The sequence below is a fragment of the Sphaerodactylus townsendi genome, linkage group LG04, assembly GCF_021028975.2.
Source record: "Sphaerodactylus townsendi isolate TG3544 linkage group LG04, MPM_Stown_v2.3, whole genome shotgun sequence".
NCBI classification, from domain to species: Eukaryota; Metazoa; Chordata; class Lepidosauria; order Squamata; family Sphaerodactylidae; genus Sphaerodactylus; species Sphaerodactylus townsendi.
In genome coordinates this window covers 14,768,915-14,782,146 of record NC_059428.1, presented here as the reverse complement: position 1 = coordinate 14,782,146, position 13,232 = coordinate 14,768,915, and the positions used below count along the sequence as shown (strand labels likewise).

At 50.8% G+C, this 13,232-nt stretch overlaps 2 protein-coding genes across 2 annotated transcripts in view; one reads left to right on the top strand and one right to left on the bottom strand.

Annotated features, from left to right (window-relative positions):
- The window catches only part of TMEM135 (transmembrane protein 135), a 242,895-nt gene extending 242,151 nt beyond the window's left edge, over positions 1 to 744 (bottom strand). The window contains exon 1 of the mRNA XM_048494023.1: positions 472 to 744. Coding sequence (XP_048349980.1) covers positions 472 to 744 — 273 coding nt within the window. The remainder of the gene's footprint in view (positions 1 to 471) is intronic.
- FZD4 (frizzled class receptor 4) lies at positions 612 to 12,764 on the top strand. The gene is made up of 2 exons (XM_048495096.1): positions 612 to 1,015; positions 8,381 to 12,764. The coding sequence occupies exons 1-2, from the start codon at positions 743 to 745 to the stop codon at positions 9,710 to 9,712; spliced, it is 1,605 nt and encodes a 534-aa protein (XP_048351053.1). The 5' UTR covers positions 612 to 742; the 3' UTR covers positions 9,713 to 12,764.
- Positions 12,765 to 13,232: the final 468 nt, after the last annotated feature.

Sequence of the window (13,232 nt, the reverse complement as noted above, 5' to 3'; positions counted from 1 at the left end):
CTTTGCAATGAATAAGTGGGTTTTGGGTTGCAATTTGGGCACTCAGTTAGTTCCTGGTTAAGGGGGGGGGGTCTTCAACACACATTCACCGGTTAATTCCTGATTAATTGGGGGTCTTCGCCAGACATACACCAGTTAATTCCTGGTTATGTGGGGGGGGGGCTTTTCAATACTTATGCCAGTTAATTCCTGGTTATATTGAGGGGGGGTCTTTTCAGTACTTATGCCAGTTAATTCCTGGCTAATTGGGGGGTCTTCTCTATACATACACTGCATGGCGAAGCAAGGCCACGCCCTACAAACTGTCCTAAAGTGACCTTTTCCTGGAGCGCGGGGCCTGTTGGGGCCCGGTACCGCTCCTTGCCCACCCAAGGGTGCTCTGGACCCCCCGGGCCTTCCTCTCCCAGCCGCTCGCTTCATCCTCGCTTTGCAGCAGCAGCAGCAGCAGGACCTCCAGAGCGGCGGGGAAACCCATCCCCTCCCCAGGCAGGCGTGGCGGCTCCTGGCCGGGGCTGTGCGAGGCCGCTGCGCCCCTCCCCCGGGCCGCCCCTTTCCCTGCCTCCGCCGTCGGCCCGTGGCGCCTCCCTCTGGCCTCCTTGCCCGCAGGGGCGGCCGCGCCGGGCTCAGAGCGCGCTGCGCCGCCGGCAGAGGCAGAGGCGCACGGCGAGGGCGCACGGCGGCCGGGGCGCACGGAGTTGCTCGCCCTCGCCGGGGTCGGAGGGGAGCCGGGCGGGCCGGGGCCATGGCCCCTCCGCGGGAGCCGGGCGGCGGCTTGGGGGCCGTGGGGGTCCGGCTGCTGCTGGGGCTGCTCGTGTGGGCGGCTCGGGGCGCGCGGGGCTTCGGCGACGAGGAGGAGCGCCGCTGCGACGCCATCCGCATCGCCATGTGCCAGAACCTGGGCTACAACGTCACCAAGATGCCCAACCTGGTGGGCCACGAGCTGCAGACCGACGCCGAGCTCCAGCTCACCACCTTCACGCCGCTCATCCAGTACGGCTGCTCCAGCCAGCTGCAGGTGGGTGCCCGCCCGCCCCACGCCCGGTGCCCTGCCCTTCCCCGCCCCGCCGGCGCCCCGCTTTTGCGCCTGCCTCGCGGGCCAGGGGTCGCAATGCGAGGCGCCCTGCGTCTCGGTCGCGGCTTTGCGCGGCTTGCCGGACAGGCTCTCCCCTAGGCGGCCGACCGCGCGAAATGCAGGCTTGCAAAATGCAGTTTTGCAAAGGCGATGCCATGCGCAAAAAGAAATAACCCGGGGGTGGGAGTTCTGCATTCCGGGGGGCGAGGCTGTCGAGTCTCCGCGCCTAACGACGGGGATCCCTTCCTGCAAGGCTTTAGCCCCGGGGCCCTTTTCCAGCTCGCGGTCTGAATGTGTCTGCCTTTCCTCCCAGCGAATCCCATTACTTCCAGTGGGCTGCCCGGCCAGGATTGATTTTTGCGGAATAACTCTGCAAGCATTTGTCCCTGCAAGCGAAGCTATATTCGGGCACCTTGGGCATGTGCAGAGTTCTTTTACTGCGGGAGCCTGCAACCAATTTCAGTGTGCCTGAAACCTAAATTAGAGGGTGTTTTTGCAGCCCTTTCTGGATGTTTCTTTTTGGCCAAGATTCCGGCTTCCTTGTTCTGGAGCGGGGTTACCTTGTTCTGTAATCCCAGTCTTTTGAAGGCCGGTTAGGGCTCAAATAGAAAACGCCTTTTGTGCTTGCTCAGAGGCACTCTTCGTGCAGGGTGCGGTACAGACTGTGGGGCTACAGCTGCAAGTCCTCCGAGCACCTTTCTGGGGAGTGTGAGCCCATTGAATGGAATGGGAGTTAACTTCTGAGCAGACCCACTTTGATTTGCTAAATCTCGGCGCGGCCTTGTCGGGTCCTGCAGCGTCAGAGAGGCCTCTTCCTAATTGGGATGACAGAATGGGGGATTTTCACTTCCAAACTTCCTCCTTAAAACCCTTCTCAGGAGAGAAGGGAAATGGTAATCCAGTCCAGGGTGTTTCCAGACAGGAGGCTTGCCGGGGATCAGACGGGGCTGCTGATTCATCCAGGCTCAAGTTGGCAACCAGTTCTGGCTCGTTCCAGTGACAAATCCAGGATGGTGGGTGGGCCGACAGCTCAGAGCCCCCCCCCCCAGTTGCTTTCTGGTCTTCCCTGCTGCCGTTTGAGGTGCTGCAACGCCAATTGCCCCCCTCCTGGCCCTGTGCTTTGGTGTGCCTTTCCAAGCAGCGCCTAACCTCGGTTGAGCTAGCCCTGGTTCCCCTTTGGAATCTCGCTCCACATCTCAAAAAGGATATCGAAGGGATAGAAAAAGTGCAGAGAAGGGCAACGAGGATGATTGAGGGACTGGAGCACCTTCCCTATGAGGAGAGGCTGCAGCGTTTGGGATGCTTTAGTTTGGAGAGGAGACGTCTGAGGGGGGATATGATCGAAGTCTATAAAATCATGCATAGGACAGAAAATGTTGACAAATTTTTCTCTCTTTCTCACAATACTAGAACCAGGGGGCATTCATTGAAAATGCTGGGGGGAAGAATTAGGACTAATAAAAGGAAACACTTCTTCACGCAACGTGTGATTGGTGTTTGGAATATGCTGCCACAGGAGGTGGTGATGGCCACTAACCTGGATAGTTTTAAAAAGGGCTTGGACAGATTTATGGAGGAGAAGTCGATCGATGGCTACCAATCTTGATCCTCTTTGATCTGAGATTGCAAATGCCTTAGCAGACCAGGTGCTCAGGAGCAGCAGCAGCAGAAGGCCATTGCATTCACCTCCTGCACGTGAGCTCCCAAAGGCACCTGGTGGGCCACTGCGAGTAGCAGAGAGCTGGACTAGATGGACTCTGGTCTGATCCAGCAGGCTAGTTCTTATGTTCTTAAAGGGATCCCCCTCTTCTGCTGGAGCTGCTCTGTGTGGCAAAGCTGGGAGCTTTGTAGCTTCTCCAGCGTGGGTTCCCTTCCACTTACCGCAGCTGTTTTGCCATCGAGTTGCAGCTGGCTCATGGTGACCTTTTGGGAGTTGAGACGTGAGACGTTCAGTGATGGTTTGCTGTTGCCTGCCTCTGCGTAGCAATCCTGGCATGACTCTGCTAACCTTCTGAGACCTGGTTGTTTAGGCTGTCCAGGTCGAAGCAGCCATAGACTAGGTCTGTAGTATCTCAAGAAATGTAGGCGCACAGACAGATCCGTTCACCCCTCCAGGCTGGTCCATTCTCTTGCAGCTTGAGAGCACCCTGGGTCATCTTCTTGGCTGAAGTTGCTCTCCTGTTTCCCAAACTTGAAACCATTTGCTTGGGCAAAGCTCCCCACCCCCTCCTCAATTGCAGTGACTCTCCCCAAAAGACATATTCAGAATTCTTCAAGAATAGACACAGGGAGTTCTGCAATAACAACGGCCTGGGACAAGGCTCACCTGCCACCCCCTGCTTCTCACAACTGCTTTGCACCTCAATTCTAGTCTTAGGGAAGCTGGTGGGAAGGGATGCTCCCATGCATGACCTCCTAGAAATCCCCCACCATTTGATGTGGCCCTGCTATGTAGCTTTTTGCAACACAGATCGGGTCATTTTGCTCCAGAAGAGAGAGAGAAATGCCACAGGTCAGCTCTCTCTGTCCCCTGTGCTGTGGCACCGCCCAGCACAAGTGACAGCGGAGAACCAGATAACTTGCTCCAAGGATCGTGCAAGAACAGGAGTAATCAGAGTGCTCGAGCCATCTTGGTGTGGTGGTTAAGAGCAGGTGGACTCTTAATCTGGAGAACTGAGTTTGATTTTGATTGGGGAGCAGCAGTGGCATAGGAGGTTAAGAGCTCGTGTATCTAATCTGGAGGAACTGGGTTTGATTCCCAGCTCTGCCGCCTGAGCTGTGGAGGCTTATCTGGGGAATTCAGATTAGCCTGTACTCTCCCACACACGCCAGCTGGGTGACCTTGGGCTAGTCACAGCTTCTCAGAGCTCTCTCAGCCCCACCTACCTCACAGGGTGTTTGTTGTGAGGGGGAGATTGTAAGCCCCTTTGAGTCTCCTGCAGGAGAGAAAGGGGGTATATAAATCCAAACTCTTCTCTTCTTCTACTTATCTGGTGAACCAGATGTGTTTCCACAGTCCTACATTCCTGCTGGGTGACGTTGGGCTAGTCACAGTTCTCTCAGAACTCTCTCAGCCCCACCTACCTCCCAAGGTGTCCGTTGTGGGGAAAGGAGCTTGTAAGCCGCCTTGAGTCTCCTTACAGGAGAGAAAGGTTGGAGCATAAATCCAAACTCCTCTTCTTCTTTGTGGTTTTTCGGAAAGGCAGACAGAGAGATTGTAAAGATAGCTGATAATATGCAAAATATTTTTTTTTTTAAAAAAAAGGAATGGCAGGTGGATGTTTAAAGCCAAGAAGGCTATCTGCCAGCCCGTTCCAAGTTTAAGTTCACTTTTCGTTCACAGTCCTGCCTTGAACACTTCCTTTCTGATCAAGGTTGCGGTTGAAATCCCCTTATGGGCGTTTGGGGGGGTAGCGGGAGGTTGTTTGTGTTTAAACATGACCCCAGGCAGTTAGCTCAGATTTCCCCACTAAGGTGTGCAAAGTGACATTCTCCAGAAAACCTTTCTGTAATGAAACAGCCACTCTGGAAAGAGAACTGGGTGAAGGGCTAAGCTATTTGCTCCAGAAGGAACCGGGAGCAAACTTTTCCACTGGGTGTGAATCCACAGATAAGGAGCCAAGTTAGGATATTCCAGTCCAGGAAGGGCTTTTCAAGACCAAAGAATAATTTTCGAGATATGCTCCCCACACCCCCCCAATCCTCTAGAGGTTGATTTCCGCACGAAGTCGAAAGCAGTTTAAGAAGGATAAAGGCAAACGCCGTGTTGATGATTGGCAGGTCTCCCCCTGTCCAAGAGTATGTTCTCTCTGGCAGCTGAGGAATTTGGACGGCCGCTACCACTGGAGAGCACGCGTTGAATCGGAGTTAATAAACAAAATGAGAAACAGCTCTCTTCTTGCGCGCGCCAGTTATTTTCACACCACTGGAAGAAGAATCTCCTTGCCCAGCTTCTTAAAGCATGAGAATAGAATGTCCGAAAGCGAAGGGACGGCTGCAGCTTCCAAGTTTTAGGCGAGGGCCAAAATGTGTGTCTGTGTGTAAATACGTACAGACAGCTTACTGGCACACGAGTATTTGACTGGCCCGCATGTTTGTGTTGGGCATTTGTGGCCTAAAACACAAACAAACTGTGGTAAAAAAACTTCCCTACCCAACCTACTGAAGAAGATCCTTTACTCATTGCAGGCAACTGATAGTGCAGCCCTCGGTGGACTTAAATTTTTCCAAGTCGGTTGAAGTTAGATGGGTGTTATCTGTGCTTAGGAGTGTCCTGTAAGCAGCTGGTGACAAGTACTTCTATAACTATTACCCGGCTCCTGGTATTGTCTTGGGTGATTTTAAAAGCGGACCAAACTCTGACCTCTTTTCAGTTTCTTATCAGGTCTGTATGTAGTGGTTATAATGTCAGATGAGGATCTGGGAGTCCCAGGTTTGAATCCCCACCCTGCCGTTGGAAGCTCGCAAGCTGACCTTGAGCCAGACATGGGCTCTAGAGGTCAACCTACCTCGCAGAATTGTTGTGAGGACAAAATAGAGAGGAGACTGCTTTGGGGTTTCCCTTTGGGAAGAAGGGCAGGGTAAAAACGAAGTGAATAAAATAATGGATGAAGAGTTGGGCTCGGGATGTGATGGACCTGGGTTTGCATTTTGTTTTCCCCACCCTTGTTTTATTTAGTTTTTACGTATTTGTCTTGTAGGCCACCTTTCCCCAGGCAAGCTCTTGGAGGCTTACAACAAAAAATTGACACAGCATAAACAATGTCATAATAAGATCCATAAATTGGCCATAAAATTCCACCAGGAGTGAAAGATGATGATGATGATGATGATGATGATGATGATGATGATGATGATGATGATGATGATGATGATGATGATGATGATGGAGGATGAGCTTGAGCAACAGTGACAAAATAATTGTGGGGCCTCAGTGGAAGAGAACCTGTAGAACATTCTGTGTCCAGTTATGAGGATCTCAGATGTTGGGGAAAGAACTTTTCCTACCTGAAATCCTGGTGAACCAGCTGCAAGAGCAGAGAGCACAAAACTAATGGGTCAGCGGATAGGTTTGTCACCCAAGACTCAAATCAGTCACTGGGTTTTTTCACATAGCATCTTTTTCACTTGCCTCTCTGGGTGCTTTATTGACAGTGGAAACCTACAGACAAAGAGGAGAGTTGACTCACAGTTACTGGTTGAAATATTGTACTCTGATCCAGTTCACTTCTATCATCTGTGTCACGGAGAGAAAAATACTTCTACTGATTGTGTGGAGCCTTGAAATTTTACCCGTCCTCCCCATTAAGCATTGAGGTTGAGATTCCCACAGCGTTGGCTGGTAAAGCGGAGGTTAGCTTCCCTCAGCTGGCGACTCTGGTTTCATTTTTAAAAAAATTGTCCTTCTCTGTGTACACTGTTCTGTATACATACTGGAGGACTCCAGATCAACCACATGTGGATCGTCTTTCCCCTGTCACTGAATCTTCAGTCTCCATTTGTTAAATGGTCATGTGAAGGCATTTGCAAAGATTCCCAGTAGCCTCAAGACGGTTGCAGCTGTAAAAATCTATCTTCCCTGGTTTACGTGGGAGGTGTTTCGTTTGAGAAAGGGCTGGTTCAACTCTGGTTTTTCAGGGACTAGAATCCCAGCCTTACTTTGGTTTCTGATGTAGCCAGTGGCGTATCTGCCTAGGGACAAGGGGTAACAATTTGTCTCCAGGCGCGATTTACCCCTGGTACGCTTCTGGATGTAGCTGTTCCACAAACCGATTTGAGTGGACTATACTAGCCACCCTACAAAGCAGTTCACTAGTGCAGTGGGTTCAAAGGTTAAATCAGTGTATATATTTGGGTGAAGTCACCTAGCAAAGCTTTGATTGGATGCCCCCAGTAGCGTGCTGGAGGCGGGGGGTTCATTTTGCAGCTTGCAAACAGTTCTTTGCATGTCTCACGTCACAGTAGAAAATTAGGCAGTGCCTTCCGGTCAAGTGGTTTTTCTACACATGGGGTTTTCAAAGCCTTTACATTTGGAATGTTATATTTTATTGGTCCCAGTGTGGACCCAAAGTGGCTCATATCAGACTCCTTCCCTCCATTTTATCTTCACAGCAACCTGGGGCTTAAGCTGAGAATGGGTGATGGCCCATGGTCACCCAGCAAACCTAGTGCTCCAAGATCCTAGTCCAACTCTAACCACTACACCACCCTGTCTGCCTGTGAGAGTTTAAATGTACAATTCCTGCAGTCACAGCCAGAAGCAGTACATAAAGAAAAACTGTAACTCTGGCCCCTTCCGCACACACAGAATAATGCGTTTTCAAACCACTTTCACAACTGTTTGCAAGTGGATTTTGCTATTCTGCACAGCTTCAAAGAGCATTGAAAGCAGTTTGAAAGTGCATTGTTCTGCTTGTGCGGAAGGAGCCTCTGATGCATGAATAAACTGACTCTCTGAAAGCAAGGATTTAAGGGGGTGGATAGACTATGTTTTTAATATGCGTGGTGTAAAACTGGGTTTGGGAGGGGCATTTCATGGAAAGAAAATTCACTGTCAGACCTTACAGGTACAAGCTCTGGAAATCGTTTGATCTTGTTCAAATGGCGAACAAGCAACAGAACTTCAAAGATTGTCCCAAGCAACTTTACTACATTTCTTGAAATGTAGAAGTTATTCAGCCAATGTGGTATAGTGGCTAAGAGCAGGTGGACTCTAATCTGGAGAACCGGGTTTGATTCCCCACTTCCACATGAGTGCCAGACTCTTATCTGGTGAACTAGGTTTGTTTCCCCACTCCTACATGCCTGCTAGGTGACCTTGGGCTAGTCACAGTTTGTTCAGAACTCTCTCTGCCCTACCTGTTGTGTGGAGAGGAAGGGAAGGAGTTTGTAAGCTGCCTTGAGTCTCCTTACAGGAGAGAAAGGTGGGATATAAATCCAAACTCCTCTTCTTCTTGAGCAAAAGCTTAGTTTCTGGCGCAACCCACTGAATTCTTGATTTGGTGCCGTGGTTAGAGCACAAGTGTCAAACTCACGGCCCTTCAGATGTTATGGACTACAGTTCCCAGCATCCCCTGCCAGCATCTGGAGGACCACGAGTTTGACACCTGTGGGCTAGAGTGTTGGGCTAATATCTGGCAAACCCAATTTGGAATCTCTACTACCATGAAAAGCTCAATCTTGGCTAGTCCCACACACTCAAACTGACCTGTCTCGTCTTGTGAGAATAGAGGATGTTATAAGCTGCTTCAGGGAGGGGCCGGCAACAGATCAAATGAATAAACAACTAATTGTTTCTGTCTCTTCCAGTTCTTCCTTTGTTCAGTCTACTTCCCGATGTGCACCGAGAAGATCAACATCCCCATCGGTCCCTGTGGCGGCATGTGCCTCTCGGTCAAACGGCGATGCGAGCCGGTCCTGAAAGAATTCGGCTTCTCTTGGCCCGAAAGCTTGAACTGTAGCAAGTTCCCCCCGCAGAACGACCACAACCACATGTGCATGGAAGGCCCGGGGGACGAAGAGGTGCCCCTCCACAGCAAATCCCCTTTGCACCCGGGAGAAGAGTGCCACACTGTGGGATCTAATTCCGACCAGTACATCTGGGTCAAAAGAAGCTTGAACTGCGTCCTCAAGTGCGGCTACGACGCCGGCCTTTACAGCCGGTCGGCCAAGGAGTTCACCGACATCTGGATGGCCGTGTGGGCCAGCCTCTGCTTCGTGTCCACCGCCTTCACGGTCTTGACCTTCCTGATCGATTCCTCTCGGTTTTCCTACCCCGAGCGCCCCATCATCTTCCTGAGCATGTGTTACAATATTTATAGCATTGCTTACATTGTCCGGCTGACTGTGGGCCGGGAGAGGATTTCCTGTGATTTTGAAGAGGCGGCAGAGCCTGTTCTTATCCAAGAGGGCCTCAAGAACACAGGATGTGCTATAATTTTCTTGCTGATGTACTTTTTTGGCATGGCGAGCTCCATCTGGTGGGTGATCCTGACACTGACGTGGTTCCTGGCGGCGGGACTCAAGTGGGGCCACGAGGCCATCGAGATGCACAGCTCCTATTTCCACATCGCCGCCTGGGCGATCCCGGCGGTGAAGACCATTGTCATCTTGATCATGCGGTTGGTCGACGCGGACGAGCTGACCGGGCTGTGCTATGTCGGCAGTCAGAACCTCGACGCGCTCACGGGCTTTGTGGTGGCCCCCCTGTTCACCTACCTGGTGATCGGGACGCTCTTCATAGCCGCCGGCTTGGTGGCCTTATTTAAAATCCGCTCCAACCTCCAAAAGGACGGGACGAAAACGGACAAGCTCGAGAGGCTGATGGTGAAAATCGGGGTCTTTTCGGTGCTCTACACCGTCCCGGCCACCTGTGTCATCGCTTGTTACTTTTACGAGATCTCCAACTGGACTATCTTCCGCTACTCGGCGGACGACTCCAACACGGCGGTGGAGATGCTCAAAATCTTCATGTCTCTTCTGGTGGGCATCACGTCGGGCATGTGGATCTGGTCGGCCAAGACTCTGCACACCTGGCAAAAGTGCTCAAACAGGCTGGTGAACTCGGGGAGGGTAAAAAGGGGGGAGAAACGAGCCGACGGTTGGGCAAAACCCGGTAAAGGGAATGAGACTGTGGTATAAACTGTACATCGCTAGCAGCGATGATATCAGTTCCCCTTCCGCCCGAGAAGTCTCAGCTGCGTGTAACCAACAGGAATGTTGTAATGGTTTACATGCTGGGGTGGGGACGGGAACTGCGTACAACGTCTGTGTTCTTACACAATTTTGTGTGTGTCTGGCAAGACAGGTGGGGACAGAAGAAGAGGCCTTAAGAAGTTAGCAATAAGCCCTCAAGTGCCGCAAAGGGGAGAACACCACTTCTCCTGCGAAAGAAACGCAAGAGCCCTCGGTGGCTTTGAAAAGCTGTGAAAAGAAATTATATATCAGGCCCTGCCAGACTGCGGGCCGAAAGCCGTGTCCTCGCGTCTTTCGGAGCCATGGGACTGTGACCTGTATAACACACCATGTGCCTTCTCTCTCCTTCCCCACCCAAGGTCATATTTTTAGCTGTGCCTTATAGCAAGGAAAGAATCCTGAGGGCAAATCTGTCCGTAGGCCGAGGGGCCCGTTCTTGTGAGCAGCTAAGGCGGCTGACTTCAGGACCCTTGGCGAAGGGAGAGGCGAGGATCCCGTTACAGCTCTGAGTCACCTTGCCAGGGTCAGACCTTCCTGCATTTAGTCTGTATTTAGGTTCACTTTCTGGTGTCTGTCCCTGTGTCACCACCATAAGGCAAAGTGAGGGAAGGGCCAAGGAGTGGGTCACCTCTGAAGTTAAATATAGAAGTCCTTGCCACCAAAGCTGGATTTATCCCAAGGAAGACAAACTGCTTTCTGTTTGCAGCAGGGGGGGACCTCTTTACAGAGGCATTGCGAGGGAAGGAACCCGTGTCCCCCTTGACCCTGTAACAGGAGCTGTTTGCTCAATATCTATGCCGTAATGCACTCCCTGCTAGCTGTGAGCCTCACAGGTATCCCTTAACAGGAAGTTAACCTGTTGTGTAGAGGAAGTTGTCCTCAATGACACTGGCCTGATCAGGCCTCCTCAAGCCAGAGCTAACTGAACTATTCTGGCTAAAAAACACTACCAGTAAAAGTGAACAAGCGTACGGCTGAGTTACAGCTTAAGGTGGCAAGGACCAGTGTAGAAACAGGCCTAGTTTTGCTGTTCAGGAAACCATTGCTTTAAGATCGCATTTAAAGCCACTCAAAACGGAAACAGCCTCGGTTGTACCATTTGAAATTGTGAGACTGCATACTCCATTCTTCTCTGTTTTTTTTTTTAAAAAAAGACCTCCCTGCCTGTAGAAAGCAAGCATATCAGGAAATGTTCAGCTTGCATCTTCAGGTGCTGATTTTCTAAATCTGGGGGTTTTCTTTCCTGTATTCAAGGGTGCACAACACACAATTCCCCCCCTCCCCAATATCCGATGTGGTACAGCCTCATTAGGACTGTCCCTTGTGATCATTCTGAATATACTTTTCTGACTCATTTAAGCAAGTGGCTTGCTCATCATAGATTTCCAGTAGGGTTTCACTAGAACTGGGAAACTCACGTGCCTTACTGCCGTTTTCAGTGGGGCTTTGGGCTAGTATTTCCTGGTTGAGGGCATCTGTCATTCTGTCACCCGAAGAGGAGGCAAAATGTAAACGATAACTCAGCCATAACTTGGCAGCCGGATTCCAAATTTTTCCTTCCCAGCCCCAAATATTTGGCTCCCCGCCCCCGGCTTTGGCATGTGCCATTTGCGATTTTCCAGACTCCTCCCAGTGACGAGGACATTCTCTCCAGCCTCAATAATGTCAAAAAAAAAGCCCAACTCTATTTTTATAGCCCTCCTGCCATCTGCAGCATGTGGCTAATGAGGAAAAGCGAACACGGAGGGTCATTTTCCGACAATTGGCTTATTCAGAGCTTGCTTACTCCTTGCCCCCCACACCGGCCTCCCCCCTTGCCCTCCGAGTAAACCTATCTGGCCTTCCCCGGAGACCCATTGCATTAAGCAATTAAGGCTTAATATATTTCACTCTGCCCTGATTGCATCTATCTCGACGCCAGTCTGGGCAAACCGAAATCTTCAGTACCCTGGCAGCTCTGCGTTCTCACAGATCAGTTGCATAATTTGTGTGTCAATTTCAATTAAAAAGACGTTCTCCAGCCCTGGAATACTGGTACAGCTGACTCCCGCCGAAGCAGGAGGGCCTACATTGGCAGAAGAATGTGGGAATATTTTTCTTCGTCTCCAGCTAAAAAGGGAGGCATTCCCTTCCCCTCTTAAGGATCCGCAAACGTAATGACTGCAAGATATTGTGATTTTAAACCTAACAGTCGCGGTTTGGAGTTGCATGAGCTTGCAACGATCAGGGAGGGTTGGTGGCAGAGGTAACCTTTAGCAAGCGGAGAGTTAGCATAAGTAGCTTTAGATGCACATAAGGGAACAGAAAAGACCCTGAATATCCCACTTTAGCTGAAGCTCACCTGAACTGGGCTGCTAAGCATAGCCACCGGCAATATTTGGATGGCTAAGGAAATGTTGCTATGCAGAAGTAGGCAAACCACCTCTATTTATCTCTGGCCTGGAAGATCCTGTGGGTGGCGCCACCATGAGTCAGCTGCAGCTCAATGGCACATTACTTTTTAAAATAACAGCATTTTAATGGGACCTATATGCATGTCTACTTGCTTTCGGGCTTTTTCGCCCATATGCCTTAATAGCATGCCTTATGTACTGCATGTGGGGCTTGATTTCCGGGGCACAAGAGCATGTTCCTGTACAGGCTTTTGTGACATGCTTGCAAACTCCCACCCCTGTGCAACCCCCCTCGGAGCCCGCCCCCGGGTCTCACAGTCTGTAGATGAAGGAGTGTTTTCGGTCCATGCTTGCACCTCTAGCTGCTTTGTCCTGTTTGGCTTGTGTGTTACTGAGTTCTCAAACCTGGAGGTGAAGAGTGACCTGTATCTCCCAAGCGTCCCCGAAGAATGTGGTCTGGTTTTCACCTGCGATAGCAGCAAGGGGGCTTCCCTTTGCATAAGCATAAGCATTTTATTGTCATTGTGCACGCGCAACGAAATTTACAGCAGCATTCCTCGATGCTCACAATTTCAGACTCTTACCCCATCCTCACTTTCCCCTTCCTCCACCCGTCCCTACACAGCCCCAAACACATCGACACGAAGCCACGGAGTTCAGCATAGCCACTCAGCTCTAGAGTAGAAGCTGTCTCTAAGCCTCTTTGTCCTAGGGGGGATATGATTGAAGTCTATAAAATTATGCATGGGGTAGAAAATGTTGACAGAGAGAAATTTTTCTCTCTTTCCCACAATACTAGAACCAGGGGGCATCCATTGAAAATGCTGGGGGGAAGAATTAGGACTAATCAAAGGAAACACTTCTTCACGCAACGTGGGATTGGTGTTTGGAATATGCTGCCACAGGAGGTGGTGATGGCCACTAACCTGGATAGCTTTAAAAAGGGCTTGGACAGATTTATGGAGAAGTCGATCTATGGCTACCAATCTTGATCCTCCTTGATCTGTGATTGCAAATACCTTAGCAGACCAGGTGCTCAGGAGCAGCAGCAGCAGAAGGCCATTGCTTTCGCC

Coding starts and splice junctions, on each gene's coding strand:
- FZD4 (XM_048495096.1), top strand. CDS start 743: ATGGCCCCTCCGCGGGAGCCGGGCGGCGGCTTGGGGGCCGTGGGGGTC. Junction 1,016..8,380: donor GCTGCTCCAGCCAGCTGCAG/GTGGGTGCCCGC, acceptor TGTCTCTTCCAG/TTCTTCCTTTGTTCAGTCTA.